Source organism: Myotis brandtii, unplaced genomic scaffold, assembly GCF_000412655.1.
Source record: "Myotis brandtii unplaced genomic scaffold, ASM41265v1 scaffold53, whole genome shotgun sequence".
Taxonomy (NCBI): domain Eukaryota; kingdom Metazoa; phylum Chordata; class Mammalia; order Chiroptera; family Vespertilionidae; genus Myotis; species Myotis brandtii.
Window position 1 is genome coordinate 7,205,910 of NW_005369942.1, and position 14,864 is coordinate 7,220,773.

General features: G+C 42.1%; 1 protein-coding gene and 1 pseudogene across 1 annotated transcript in view; one reads left to right on the forward strand and one right to left on the reverse strand.

The window, feature by feature from the left end:
* The window catches only part of LOC102264169, a 20,531-nt pseudogene extending 9,315 nt beyond the window's left edge, over positions 1 to 11,216 (reverse strand).
* A 30-nt stretch (positions 11,217 to 11,246) lies between these two features.
* The window catches only part of PGRMC2 (progesterone receptor membrane component 2), a 22,795-nt gene continuing 19,177 nt past the window's right edge, over positions 11,247 to 14,864 (forward strand). Inside the window, exon 1 of the mRNA XM_005877776.2 lies at positions 11,247 to 11,267. Within this exon, the coding sequence (XP_005877838.1) occupies positions 11,247 to 11,267 (21 nt within the window). The remainder of the gene's footprint in view (positions 11,268 to 14,864) is intronic.

The following is a 14,864-nucleotide window of genomic DNA, read 5'->3' on the forward strand; positions in this document are numbered from 1 at the left end:
CAAGGCCCTTCCCCCAGCCAACCCCACCCCCAGTCAGCACCCCCCCACACCAATTGGGGGTGGGGCTGGTCAGCCACTGACCCCCGATTGGCCCCCAACCCCATTCAGGGGCAGGGCCGACCGACCCGCCACCCATAGGCCCTCCTCATGGCCAGCCCCTCTCCCAAGCTGGCCCGGCCCTGATTGGGCCCTAATAGGGGTGGGCCAGCTGGCCCACCTTCCGCCACGGTCTCCTCCCGACACGGTCTCCTCCCAACAGACCCAGCCCCAATCCACCCCGATTGGAGCCGGGCCAGCCGGACCCCACCCGTGCATGAATTAGTGCACTGGGCCTCTAGTAACATATAAACTGCTTGGTTAAAAGAAAAAAAAAGACATGTACTTTGACTATAAATATGTCTGCGGAGCTTGGGCATTAAATGATGGAAGAATAATTTTGTATGAAATGATAACTACGTCAGGCTAAAGACCAACTTGAGTAATTGATTCTAAACAAGGAACACTAATTAGCAACTTCAGCATTAGAAACTGGTTTGTAAAAGATAAGAAGAGCATGGGACTTTTTGAAAACCCTGGTTCTGTCTTGAAGGAAGAATCCACACTCTAAGGTGTGCCTTTGTTGAGAACTGTAAAATGTGTGGACACATATGAAATGTAAGCACTTAAATTCTTACTAACATACACTAATGAACAAAGGAAAAGTTTTCAAAAAGATGCCTAGCACAATGAAATATCCAGGGGTCATGGGAATGATCTACATCTTGGCTTTTTAATTGGTTTCATGTGTAGAGTCATTTGTTGAAATTCAAACTGCTCATTTAAGAGCTGTATGTTTTACTCCACGTAAGGTATGCAGTAGAAATTGTACAAAATTGGGCATCAGCAGACCTGCTCTGTCACTAATTTGTTCAGTAAGTCACTGAGCAACAGTTTCTTCATCTGAAAAACAAGGGGATTGTGTCCAATGATCTCTAAATTACCCACCAGCTTTAAGATTCTAGTTAAAAAAATTTTTTAGGTGGTAGTGAACTAGTGGAAATTAATAACCTGACTTAGGACTTTGACAATTTTAACTTATACAGTTTCAACTGCATTCAGTAATATACAAACACATTATCATTAAAAAAAGAAATTCAAATTATATAGATAAGGCAAAGGTTATTTTTGGCCCCCTTCCCATAATATTAGAGAGGAACTGTCCTGCTAAGTTGCAGTTTGTTCTAGGCATCTGTTTGCTGGGGAGGCAGTAAAGTTTCAACTAAAGCATGAAAACTGTGGAGTAATGCCACCCAGACCCATAGCCCAGCAGCTCCACTAGCCAGTATAGAACCTTGTTGAAGCCACCCAAGACCCCAGTGGTTCAGTTTCTCCATCTCAAATGGCCACAACATGGCAATCATTCATGAGCTTGCTATGAGAACTAGATACGATATATACATAAAACACTTAGAACAGAGCCTGGCACCTAGAGGCATCAGCTATTACTGATAAACTATTGACTATTTCATAATAAAATATCTACATTTACTTCTTCCAATACAGTTGAAGAATAAGTAATTTAAACACTCTAACTCAAAGTCTCTTAAAACACTACAATAAATCAAAGGCACTCAGGAAAATATGTCTTTTGGAATATTTAATCATTAATCTTGAGCCAAAAGAGTTCTTGAATCTCATCCCATACACCTCATAGATGAGAGAAATCAGGCCCATCAAAGTTCTGTTGCCAACATTTCGGATTTTCATTTAATATGGGAAGTATAAATGTGTGGGGAAGGGGTGGAAAATAAAATTCAAGAGAGACATGTCCAGCCTTGTCTCTATAGGTCTGTCCCATCACCAAGCAGTCACAGTACCTAAGGACACAAGGATAGCAGGAAGCAGACATGTCACACCACACAGCTTGATGAATGACTAGGGTTTCATATGCGAGGATACCATATGCTTGCTCTGTTATCCATTCTGCATTTACTCTGTCAAACATTTTCATTTCCTAATGCAGAATCCTTTAATGAAGAAAAAAAAAAGCCTGTCTGGTTGGATTTGGATTTGTTTATTATTTTGGTGACACAGACTAAACTTTCAACTGACACGAGGCAGAATAAAGTACTACATTTTCTTCCAATCAATTTTTCACCTTTACACAGTGATAAGAGCCTGTGCCAAAGGTTCTTGATTCTGTCTACATGTAAGGGCTGTAACTGACACCCACTTAGTCCACAAGTCATCAGCCTTAAATAATGAAAATGTGAGGACCCTGACTGGGTTTGTGCAATTCCTGGCTCTGCAGGGGATGGACGCTCCCTCTGCTGGGGTGGACCCTGCACTCACAGGTGATCCATTTGCTTCCATGACAACCCACCTTGCAGAGAGTACACTCATGTAATGCCCTTCTAGAGATCAGAGAGACAAAGGGAGTGGGGAGAAAGGTCTGAATTTGCCCTTTAACCAGACTCAAGCCTATTTCCCTAGCCTTCTTGGCTGAACACCATATCAACACGTTTCCAAGAGCAACAGCTGACCTCGGGTATCAGAGTGAACTATGACCCTTGTGGTGTGATTTAAAGATCCCTTTGCCCCAAATTTCCCCTCTCCTTTAAAACTACCTGGTACTCTTTAGCTTAACAAGCACTGTCTTAAAATGTAAACGTCCTTGGGATAGTTTGTTAATGAAGTAAGTCACCAATCAGTAGCTGACACGATGGCATGAGTTCATTTCATCTATTACCTTCTTTCTACCAGCTGGCTGAAATGACCAAATCTGGAAGATAAGAGTTACTGGATTATGATTTATTGTTATTATTCTATTTTATCTTTGACACAAGAAAAAACGTAAAAGGGAGCATGGGATGCTGCCTTGGAAGGGGGCAGTGGAAAGTAGACAGTGTGGCTGCAGGAGGACAGCAGGAGGGCCCTGGTCCCCAGTGTGAGAGGGACCCAGCCTACTTCAGGGAATACTACTCCAGATCTGGGCAATGACCCAGAGTTGCATAAACTCTGCTTAACTTTCAAATTAATACCACTGGGATTAATGAGGGAGCAATTTTTCAGTGCATAAACAATTAAAAATAACCCAATAAGGCCGTCTGGCATGGCTCAGTGGTTGCATGTCCACCTATGAATGATGAGGTCACAGTTCGACTCCTTGTCAGGGCACATTCCCAGGTTGCAGGCTCGATCCTCAGTGAGGGGCCTGCAGGAGGCAGCCAATCAATAATTCTCTCTCATCATTGATGTTTTTATCTCTCTCTCCCTCTCCCTTCCTCTCTGAAATCAATAAAAATATATTTTTAAAAATAACCCAACAACCACATTAAAAAAAGCCTAAGGAAAAATTATAAACACACACACACACACACACACACACACACTGATGTCCATAATTATAATTTCAGTAAGGAACAGAATTCCAAAACTGCAAGTGACACAGAGAAAATAACCCCATCTATTTATTTCTCCCTCTTCACAGAGACAAATTAAAGGCTGTGGTAGTTTTCTGTATGATGGCTTTGGGTGGGGAAGATCCCCCTGCCCTGTGCTATATGTCATTGAGCCATGGCCATAGCCACTTGGAGTGAGAGGACAGGACCCACAGCTGTCGGTCTCCTGAGGATGGAATTGATGGCCAACTCTCTTATAAAGTGGACTAAACAAATGTGTGACCCAGCAGCTATAAATTGGCTTCAAATAAACTACTGTTTGCCAAATTTGCATAGATTATAAAAATTACCAGGGTATCTGTTTAAACAAAGCTGTCCCTCAGAATTCAAATTCAATAGGTCTGGGAAAAGACCAGGAAATTATGTTTTTCACCAGCACTTCAGATAATTTTTGTAATCAGGCAAGTTTTATAAACACCAAGATAAGAAATCTGCAATTTCAGAAAGAAAACTAGGAAGAGGGAGAGGCCAGAGGGAGTTGTTTCTCTCCCCACTGAGTTTCGGAATGTACATTGCTATCCCTTTTGGAGGATAAGGTAGATTATTACTTCAGGCCCATCCATTGCCTATCTTGAACTTTCCATGACATCAACAGAACACAGTAAGTCAAGATAAGGAGGGAATTATTTAGCTCTTCTGTGTAAAGGCCTATTAATACACACAGACTCACTACATACAATGAAAACCTACTGTCACACGTCTATTCTCCCACGTGCTGTAGCCACCCCCCCCCACCACACACACACACACAAATCTCAACATTATAATGATCAGCCATAGTTCTGAGATAATAGACTAAAGCTGGTTACTGCAGCAAGTCAAAATGTGGATGTTACTAAGAGCTAGTGTCAAGTACAATTGTCAAATGGAATACAACTTTTCACAAGAATTCCTCCACCACAGAAGTGTCTTGGGAACCCCATCGGCAGATGCCAAAGTACATAGCCTACTTCCGGAAGAGAACACAGGAAGATAAAAATAGTAATTATCTGGAATGGTAGAATTATAAGTGCAGTTTTTCTATACTTATTTTCTTTACTGTTATTTTAATACTAGAGGCCCGCTGCACGAAATTTGTGCACTGGGGGGGGGATGTCCCTCAGCCCAGCTTGCACCCTCTCCAATCTGGGGACCCTTTGGGGGATGTCCAACTGCTGGCAGTCAGACATCCCTCTCACAATCCGGGACTGCTGGCTCCCAACCACTCACCTGCCGGCCTGCCTGATTGCCCCTAACCCCTTCTGCCTGCCAGCCTGATCAACACCTAATTGCTCCCCTGCCAGCCCGATTGCCCCCAACTGCCCTCCCCTGCCGGCCATCTTGTGACCACATGAGGGCGGCCATTTTGTGCAAGGGCGTGCCGGTCAAATTGCGTATTACCTCTTTATTATATAGGATGGATTTGATAACTAAAAATTAACAATTGCTGATGCATTACTTACTATTTACCCATCATTATCTTGTCAAAAAGCAAATTAAAATATCCCTTAATAACAGTTGAGTCAGTTTACTAATTACTTCTGTTAATAAAGATATCATATTCCATCAACATATTTCTTTGTCATAAACTTCATTTTCAGACAGAAATAATACAGGCATTAAGAGTCATATCCCAGTATCAGAACAAGTACTTTATACAGTAGAAAACAGAATTAAATGTTCATTAAAATAGCACTGGACATTCTGAAAAACATAAACTATACAACAGAAGTCTCTGAAGCAGAGGGAAGGGAGAGGTTAAAGTCGAGGAGGTGAGGATGAAAGAGAGAGGAGTGGACAGGACCTGCAGCACAGGAATACACTGTGCACAGGTGGCCAGGGTCTTTGCCGCCATCTTTGCTGCCTGGGGCCGGGTACCTGGGCCTCCAGAAAGTGCACTTTGCTTAGTTCTAGGCACCTTTTCCCAGGAGAGCAGGGCTCTTGGTCACAGATTTATGGGCCTCATGATCCTTTCATACTTCGATAAAAGTGGAATGGGGAGAGTTATGGCCAAGGGGATCCCAGGCTCCAGAAAGGAGAGTCTGGGGGACCTGTGAATGAGTAGGAACAACTAGTATCAGAGTGAGAGGCTGGAGACCAGCCCTGTGACAAAGGGGAGAATCATGGTCAGGAGCTATAAATGGCAGAGATAGGAAAAGATACAGACTCCAAACAAGAAACCATGAAGACTTGCAGACCGGCTGCTCACAGATAGACAACAGACACTGTTGCCTGAGGGTCCTCGATAAGGCTGCTCTCCAGGCAGGTGTGGCTGAGCTCACGCTGTCCTGTCTGGCATGCTCATGAGGACTTTCCTGTTCTATCACAGCTGACTAAAGGACCTTTGCCTCCGGAGCATTTGTTTATGGACTTGTGACCGTGCAAGACAAAGACAGGTGGTTGAGTCCAGGCCAATGGGAAAAACTGAACTTACACACCTTTCCCAATGTTTAAAAATATGATGGTTGAAATTTGTATTAAAGTGTAAGGTGGTTTATTTTGTTGTTTTTTACTTGACTTTCCAAGAAAGGGCAAGAATCTTAGATGACAACTTTTCTGTCTGTCTCAGAAGAACTGTTTTGCCAAGTAGAAATGGCCCCAAAAAAAAAACTATTTACAACTCTCACTTGACTATTCCTATTGTAGAAAAATAGTGAAAATGGTTATGAGGACTTTATTTTTTTTTAACATATTTTTATTGATTTCAGAGAGGAAGGAAGAGGGGAGAGATAGAAACATCAATGATGAGAGAGAATCATTGATCGGCTGCCTCCTGCACATCCCCTACTGGGGATCAAGCCAGCAACCCGGGCAAGTGCCCCCAACCGGAATTGAACCCACGACCCCTCAGTCCAAAGGCCGATGCTCTATCCACTGAGCCAAACCAGCTAGGGCTAGGACTTTAAATAAAACTTTCATTACATGCAAAGGAAGCGGTTCAATCTATACACTAAACTGTTGAATAGTTTCTGAATTGTCATGTAAAGTAAGGAAGCATCCAAGATAAAGCTGAAACACACCCTTCCCAATGGTGATCTGCCATCCCCAGTAAAAAATTGTCATAAAGCCAGCCCTGAGCAAAGCAAGGTCCTGGCAAAAGGCACCTTCTCCATTTCCTCCTTCAAATACCCACAGCAGGGCTGTACTGAGCATTCTGCACTGCAGTGCTTCCTTGCTCACTAAGTAGCTCCCATTTCTGTCTTTCTCTCTGTGTCTCTCTTTTCCTTTTGCCCCTCTGCATGACTGTTTTGTTTTAAGCTAGACTCAGGAGGATATTTGAAGAATCCTAAATTCTAGCTTTCCCGATGATGTATGTTGTCTATCACCCAAGTTTATCATGTGTCAGAAAGGCACTGCTTTGCCAGATATTCAGCAATCTATGTAAAATGAGGGTACTCAATCCAGTTCCTGACAACTGACATCCAGGTCACAGATCACCTGTACTGGGGACAGCTCTGGGCTCAGAGTATCCCCATGAGGCTTAGTGTGTGGCAAGACAAGCCAGAACAGAGAGACCCCAAACCTGTAACTAGAAAGAGGTCAGAAGCAAAAGTGGTGATGGAGAAGGGTCTCAAAACAAGCAACTGGTTTGGGGGATTCACAGGAGGCAAAAGGAAGATCTGGGAGGGGAAAAGCTGGGGCTTGGTCACAGGACATGGGAAGACCAATCACCTGTCATTGAAATGAGCCATATTACATCCTCTCAAGAATTTGTGGTGATTTGAATGAACAAATACACATACATACTTAAAATAATATATGGGATAAAAACTCTAATTTAGAAATAAGATTAGATATCTAGTTTCACGTTTACCCCCTTGCAAGTTGTGTGACCTTAGGCCAGGGGTGGGCAAACTTTTTGACTCGAGGGCCACAATGGGTTCTTAAACTGGACCGGAGGGCCAGAACAAAAGCATGGATGCAGTGTTTGTGTGATCTAATATAAATTCAAAGTAAACATCATTACATAAAAGGATACGGTCTTTTTTTTTTTTTAGTTTTATTCATTTCAAACAGGCCGGATCCGGCCCACGGGCCGTAGTTTGCCCACGGCTGCCTTAGGCAAATCACTCAGTGTATTTCGGCAGCTCTAAATGAAGACAATACCTGTCATACCTGTTGCACAAGATTGTAAGGACCTGATGAAAGGACACGTGTGGAAGCAGCTCATGAAGACCTGACTAAGTGCTCTAGAACTGTGACACAGACTGCTCCTCTGTTGTACCCCTAAGGGAAGCTCTTTCGCTATGGAGGGAGGTGGGGAAGCACCTGGGCTCAGAAACTATCAGAATCTATGCAGCTTTTAAAAGCCCCCTCCTGCCAGATTCTAATGTCCTGTTGCCTCACCCACGCCCACAAACACATTGAGAATCATGCCTCTAGTCTGACAGCATTTTCAATTATTCCACTGTCAACAAGATATTTGATCACTGTATTGTAAGTTGAAACTGGAGGCCTAGAGACCACACGGCCCACAGATGTATTCTCTTTGGCCTACAGTGTGGCCTACATAGCGCACCCCCCGCAAATTACATATATTCTCTTCATTTTTTGACACTTAAAATTCAGGAAATGTCCATAAAAATTTAGTTTTCTACCTTCTCTTAAAAAATTCAAAGATCTAGCAACACTGAGTTCAAATTACCACAAGGCAACAATCACTACAGGGAGCATCAGAATCACAGGGAGAGACTATTAAAACAGTCTGCAGAACCCTAGCCCCCCAGAGTTTCTGATTCAGTAAGTCTGGGATGGGCTGAAAATCTGCATTTTTAACAAGTTTTCAGGTGATTCTGATGCTGCTGGTCCATGCTCCTGTTAAATAGAGATGCACACTATCATTTGTCATACTCTCCCCCACCTCCACCTCCTACTGTCAGTGACACAGTCTCTCTTGTCCTTTATCTTAGTTACTATGTTGTTTTTCTTACACATGCAAAGCCATTAAATGTGCCTGGTATCCTAGACATCTGAGTTAACCACCTCTGCTACTTGAGGGGAAGAACTGTGCCTTCCTTCTTCACCCCCTTTTCCCTCTCCTCCACCTCCATCTCACTCCATCTCTCTTGTATATAAACACTCACCATCCCACACAGTATCTTATACTTAGCATCCAAATATGTTAGCTGACTTAAATCCCTGCATAAAGTCTGAACCCATCAAGGCCTGAGCTTGAAGGACAGCAAGACTTTTAAGCTAGGAGCTGCTGGTTTAATCCTTCTTCCCCTTGTCTCTTGGATCCAGATTAAGAGCAGGTCTATGCCGCCTTAAATATCAAGTGGGAGGCAAAGAAGAAGGCAGATCATTACACAGGGTCAGATATAAATTCTCCTGTGACCCCTTCTTCTATTTAGCTTCTCAGCCCCAGTACTTACCATCTAGGAATACTAACAAATGAGCAATCAACAAACTACCTTCACTAACTGGTTTTGTGATCACCAGTTTGAGGGCAGGGCACAGGCCTGGTTAATTCTAGGTCCCTTCTAACTTGCTTTTCAATGAGCCCATTAATGAAGGCTTGGAACAAATTCTGTACACATTTTGAAATCCACCCAAATGCAGGCCAGACTCTTTTCTCTAGTGTCCACCCCCACCCACGCATGCTCTGTCTTAGAGCCTTGGAGCTGAGCCATGGTTTGTGTAAAATAAACTCAAATTTAATTTCCACTGAGAGTTTAAGTGTTTCTCTTCTCAATAATGAAACATGGGCAGCTCATTCCAGAGACTCTGTAAAGGATTCTAGTCTTTAAAGCCAAAAAAGTTTATCCTTCTTTGATGGACTGACAGCAAATCAAAAGAGTTTGTTTTGCCAAAAGGAGTACCAAGGTAATTTGTGAAGGCCTGACTTCATCAAATTACATATTCTTGAAAGGTGACCAAAAAGGAAAAAACTTCTAAATTAACTGTTAAGAGACCAACCTGCACTGTCAAAAAGTGGCCTCAGAGCAGTATGACTATCACTTCAGTTTTATGGAAAAGGGCCCTGAGGTTTACAACAACCTCATCTGGATTATACAGCTTCAAAGACAGAGTCAAATCCACTTTCAAACCCACAAACCTCCCCATTACCAATTTATCTTCACCATCCACAGTTCTTGTACCAAGTGCATATCTTCCCTCTAAACTGCCTTTAAAAAATCGTAAGCACCCAGAGGCTGAAGATGACCCAAAACTCAAAACATAAAATAGAAACCCTCATGGTGATTGCTTCTTAAAACTAGGAGAGAAAAACTGAAAATTAGCACATAGCGAATAAAGCAAAGACATGCAAACCCCTTCTATAAGTGACAAATGACACCAAGGCCAAAATGGCTTTGCTTGAATGTAATAGCAAATCCCAAGAGAAAGCAATCCTTAGGAGAGTGGGAAGAAGCAGCAAACGTAAAAGAGCTTTAGGCGCCCTGACTGGTTTGGCTCAGTGGATAGAGCGTGGGCCTGCGGACTGAAAGGTCCCAGGTTCAATTCCAGTCAAAGGCATGTACCTTGGTTGTGGGCACATCCCCAGTTAGGTGTGTGCAGGAGGCGCTGATCGATGTTTCTCTCATTGATGTTTCTAACTCTCTATCCCTCTCCCTTAATCTCTGTAAAAACTCAATAAAATATGTTTTTTTTTTAAAAAGAGCTTTAGGCAAAAGTTATCAAAGCCCATCAAGCACTCTCCAAGGGGAGTGGTGGCTAGCTGTCCAATCCTTAATGAAGAGAGCTGCCTATCAATTTCAGGAAGCCCAAAAGCCATGAAGGGAAAGACCAACAGATTACCACATAAAAATTAAGCATTTCTATAAAGAAAAGGATGCCTTTAAAAAAGCAAAAGGTGAATGAATACACATGTCAGAAAAAGGGTTAACATTACTACTTCTATAAACATCCCTCCCCCAAAATGATCAAATGCGAGGCTGCGATGGCCCCTGCGAGGCTGCGACAGCCTCTGTGAGGCTGCGTGAGGCTGCGACGGCCCCTGCGAGGCTGTGACGCCTCCTGCAAGGCTGCGTGAGGCTGAGATGGCCCCTGCGAGGCTGCAATGCCCCCTGCGAGGATGTGTGAGGCTGCGACAGCCCCTGTGAGGCTGCAACGGCCCCTGGGAAGCCAGTGGAGCTGCGCCAGCCGCCCAGACGGCTTTGTCGACAGCCTGCAAACCAGCTCACAGCCCCACGCACAACTATCACCCGAAGGGCGAGAGGGGCGAGAGCAGCTGTAGTGTTGCTTTCTCCTCAGTTTTGGTAGCGAAATCCTCATTTTAAACATAAGAGGATACATTATTTTAAAAAGCCTTTACGTGGCTCCACACCACAGTGGGGGGGTAAGGGCAGAGGGTGGGGTGGGAACTGGGTGGAGGGGAGCTATGGGGGGGGGAACAACTGTAATAATCTGAACAATAAGGATTTATTTTTAAAAAAAATAATAATGTTACATACACCTTGGAACATAATCTGGCCATGTATAATAAAATAAGCATGCCCTCTGATCTTCAACCCCACTTGCGAGAATTTCATATTGAGGCATTTTAAGTAGTGGGAAAAACAAAAAATAATAATAAAAAAAAACTCAACATTTATCGATACAATGATTGTATAAATTCTAGATAACCAAATAAATATGGTGCAGTTATTTAAAAAAACAAAAATAACATTATTTGGGAGATATTAAAAGGCAGTGAGTGGCTAGCACTGTAGACTTGAGAGCCACACTGCCCAAGTTCAAACTGCTGCTTCACAGTCATTAGCTGTGTGACCCTTGGAAAGTTTATCACATCTCAGTTCCTTGTCCACCCAATGGGACTAAGAGTACCTACCTCATATGGTAGCTGTGGAGTAAATGAGATAAAGCATGGTGCCTGACATCTACCAGGTACTGGAATGATGTCCATGATATTGTTTTTTGGGAGTGGTGGTAAGAATGGGGAGAACTGTACACATTGTGCAGCACAGATCTATTTTAGTTAAAAGTATATATATATTTTAAAGCACACTGTGTATGTATGTGTGTGGTGATGAGTGGAAAGGAGGAAGTTTTAACTTTTTCTTTGTACATCTCTGTGTTCTTAGGCTTACTGCAAAGAACATGTATTACTTTTGTAAGAATAATCCAATAATTTTTTTGGAAGTGGGGTGGGTGAGGGTACTAGGGGGATACAAAATATATTTTTAAAATGTCTGTGAGGAAGTAGAATGAAAATTCAAAGAGAAAAAAGAATAATATAAAATTTCTGTAAAAATGGATGATGGTAAGTTTTCATTTCTCTGGGATTTAATTTCATGAAATGCATTTTTAAGTGGCATAACCCTTTTTATTTTAAAATATTCATATTTATATTACAACAGAAGTTATATCTTTTGCAACTAAACTTAGGACAAAAAAATTTCACATGCCGACTTAGAAATTATTTTAGAAAGGTATGTCAGCAAAAATGTATAAAGACCATTATCTTAACCCTTTCAGCTTACCCACTGAGATATGGTTATCCCCTATGGGTAAGAAGTCAGCAGCCAATTGGGGTAGTCCTGCTCCCATCTTCATAAGGAATACTTCTCTAATACTGATTTCATCTTTTGAGGGATCTCCTGGGGGCCCCTGATAAAATAGGTTTTGTTCCCAGAATGCCCTGAATGGGTCAGAATAGTACACCAATTAACTCAGCTCTAATGCTATTTGAAACCCAAGGCAATATATAATTCACAACCTGTCCTATTGCCATCTCAAATTATGTCCCACTACCGTATTCAATATAATCAGAAGTTCTAAAAGAAGATCAAATGATAACATAAAAATACTCTAAAAATTAAGAGCCAAAAAGATTGCCTCAATTTGATTATGAATCCCTCCCAACATGAATTAGCCAGAGAGAAATGAAAAGTTCAGAGATTAAATTATCTTGTTCTAAATTAGAGCCCAAAGTAATCAGTACCAACTTTTGTGTTAAAGTCCACAATTATTAATGTCCAACATTGAACTCTCTTGCTCTTGTGAATTAAAGTTCAAATAAGAGGTTTTGTCACTCCCTGGCAGTGAACTTAGCTCCTAAACTGAAGCTTCCCTTCCCCCAGAGGATCTATCTTTTAAGCTTATTCCAGGCCTCCCTTGGCATGGGCAGGCCCCTGTGAAACTTGTGGTATGAAGCAGCAGAGCCAAAAGCATGCTTTCTGTGTGTGGTGCTGGCTCCCATGAGAAAGGGTATAAGAAGAAAGTGGATTGCACGTGCCAAACTTACACATCAGGAAACTTGCTAGTAGCACTGGAATAAAGTATCAGTGTTATGTGAGTGGCACCTCCTCCATGCTTCAAGAAACATATGATGTGGGAAAGAAGTGTTTTCCCCTAAAATTGGGAAATATAACAGAATTACAAGAAACAGTCTCTCTTATTTGAGAAATATTTATTGAGCTCAAATTTCTGAATTAGATTTGCTGGGAGATTCCTAAGTGAATCAGAGCTGGATGCTGCCTAACCACCAACCACTAACATTTATAACATATCCATATATGTGAATGTGACATATTTTATTTTTTTTGTTATAGCAGTGCTTTACTTCTGGTACCACTTGTGTATTAGTATAGATTAGGCTTTGTTTCTACCAAACACCTCAGTGACTTAGAATAGCAAAGATGTATTTCTCATTCATACTGCCATATATGTTAGCCAAGGGCTCTTTTCTACTTTGTCCTGACTCTACGACCCTATCTGATGGGAACAGCCGCTATTTGAGACATTGCTGTTACTGTAGATTAAACATGGCCACAAATTCTGTCATTTTTCTCCCCAATTCTCATCAAGAGGTGGTGTTTATATCCCCTTCTCCTGAAACTGAGCTGGCCCTGTGACTGCTTTAACCAACAGAATGTGTTATTTCCCTGCCCAAGACCTACAAACAACCTGGAAGCTTTTGCTCTTGCATTTTTGAGGGTCCTTAGCCACCATGTAAGAAACCAGGCTGCTCTGCTGGAGAAGCCAATGTGAAGTGAGGCCCTGGAATAACACTGGGAAGGAGAAAGACTTGGCCATTCTAGCATCCCAGTTCTCCAGCCCCGACAATACCTGGCTGGAACCACATGAGAGACCCCAAGCAAAATTAGGCAACTGTCCATGAACCCATTCAACTTGGGTTTTTTAAACCATCTGAGATAATAAAATAGTTACTGGTGGGGTTTTTAATTATTATTAATCCTCACTGAGGATATTTTCCCCATTGATTTTCAGAGTGGAAGAAAGGGAGAGAAATATAGAGAAAGAAACATCGATGTGAGAGAGACACATCAATTGGTTGCCTGCCCCAACCTGGGCCAGGGATCGAGCCTATAATGGAGTACTATATGCCCACAACCAGAATCAAACCTGAAACTCTTCAGTCTGAGCCAAACCAGCTAGGGCAAATAGTTATTATTTTAAGTTATTAAATTTGGGGTGGTTTGTTATACAGCAATAGATAACTAAAACATTACATCACTGTGTCAAAGGAAAGAGACCTTCTGAGAAATTGTACATGGGTTCTTAAAGCTTTTGCTTGGAAATGTCAAAGATCACTTCTACTTCATAGGCCATGCCTAGTTCAAAGGAGTAGGAAAGTGCAAATCCAGGGAGGCATGCACATAAGGAGGAAAAGGAGAGTGGAAGAGTCAGAAAAGAAATGAGGCAAAAGGAGAAATTTTAAGACCAAAAGGAGAGTTTCAAGAACAGAATAGTCAAGAAAAGCATAAAATAAAAGGCCAAAATTGGTATGGGCAAGGTGTTCATAGAAATGCAAAGAAAGAGATCAGTGTGGGCTCAGACATGGGACAGAGGTAGTATTAGAGAAGGAACTGGAAGGTAGCAGAATTTGGATGGTTGGAGAGAGAAGGGTACTTTCAATGAGGAAATAGCATGAGTAAATTCTTGAATGGGGAATGAACTTAGCAATGGGGAGGGGGTATAAGATTAGGTATTGTAAAGGGGAATATATCACTGAAATAAAGGGTGTGTCAGGTGTAACAAAAAAAGTGGATTAGGTTTGCTGTGGAAGGGGAGGGCAGAGAAACGGTTTGTGGTTTAATGGAGGCCCGTGAGTGCCAGCTGAGAGTTCTGAGTTCTTTCCTTTAAATAGTTGAGCATCACTGGAGATAGGTGCCAGAGTAAAGGAAACCAACATACAAGACTAGTTCTTTCATGTGGGAATGAAGGAGGGGAAGACGGAGTAAGCCACTGGTTGGACAATTACTGCAGCATTCAACGCAGGAATATCCTATTGGGAGAGATCATTACCTAGAAGAGAAAAAGTTAAAAGTCTCTCCCAGGCTAGATCAGGAGGCTTAGAATGAGAATAAGTTAGTCAGAGGACTAAAAAAATAAGAGGAAGGGCTTCAAGTGTGGAGAAGCTGAGATAATTATCAAGGGTATAAAAGAAAACATCTAATTTTTTTTTTTTAAATCCTCACCTGAGAATATATTTCCCATTGATTTTCTGAGAGGGAAGGA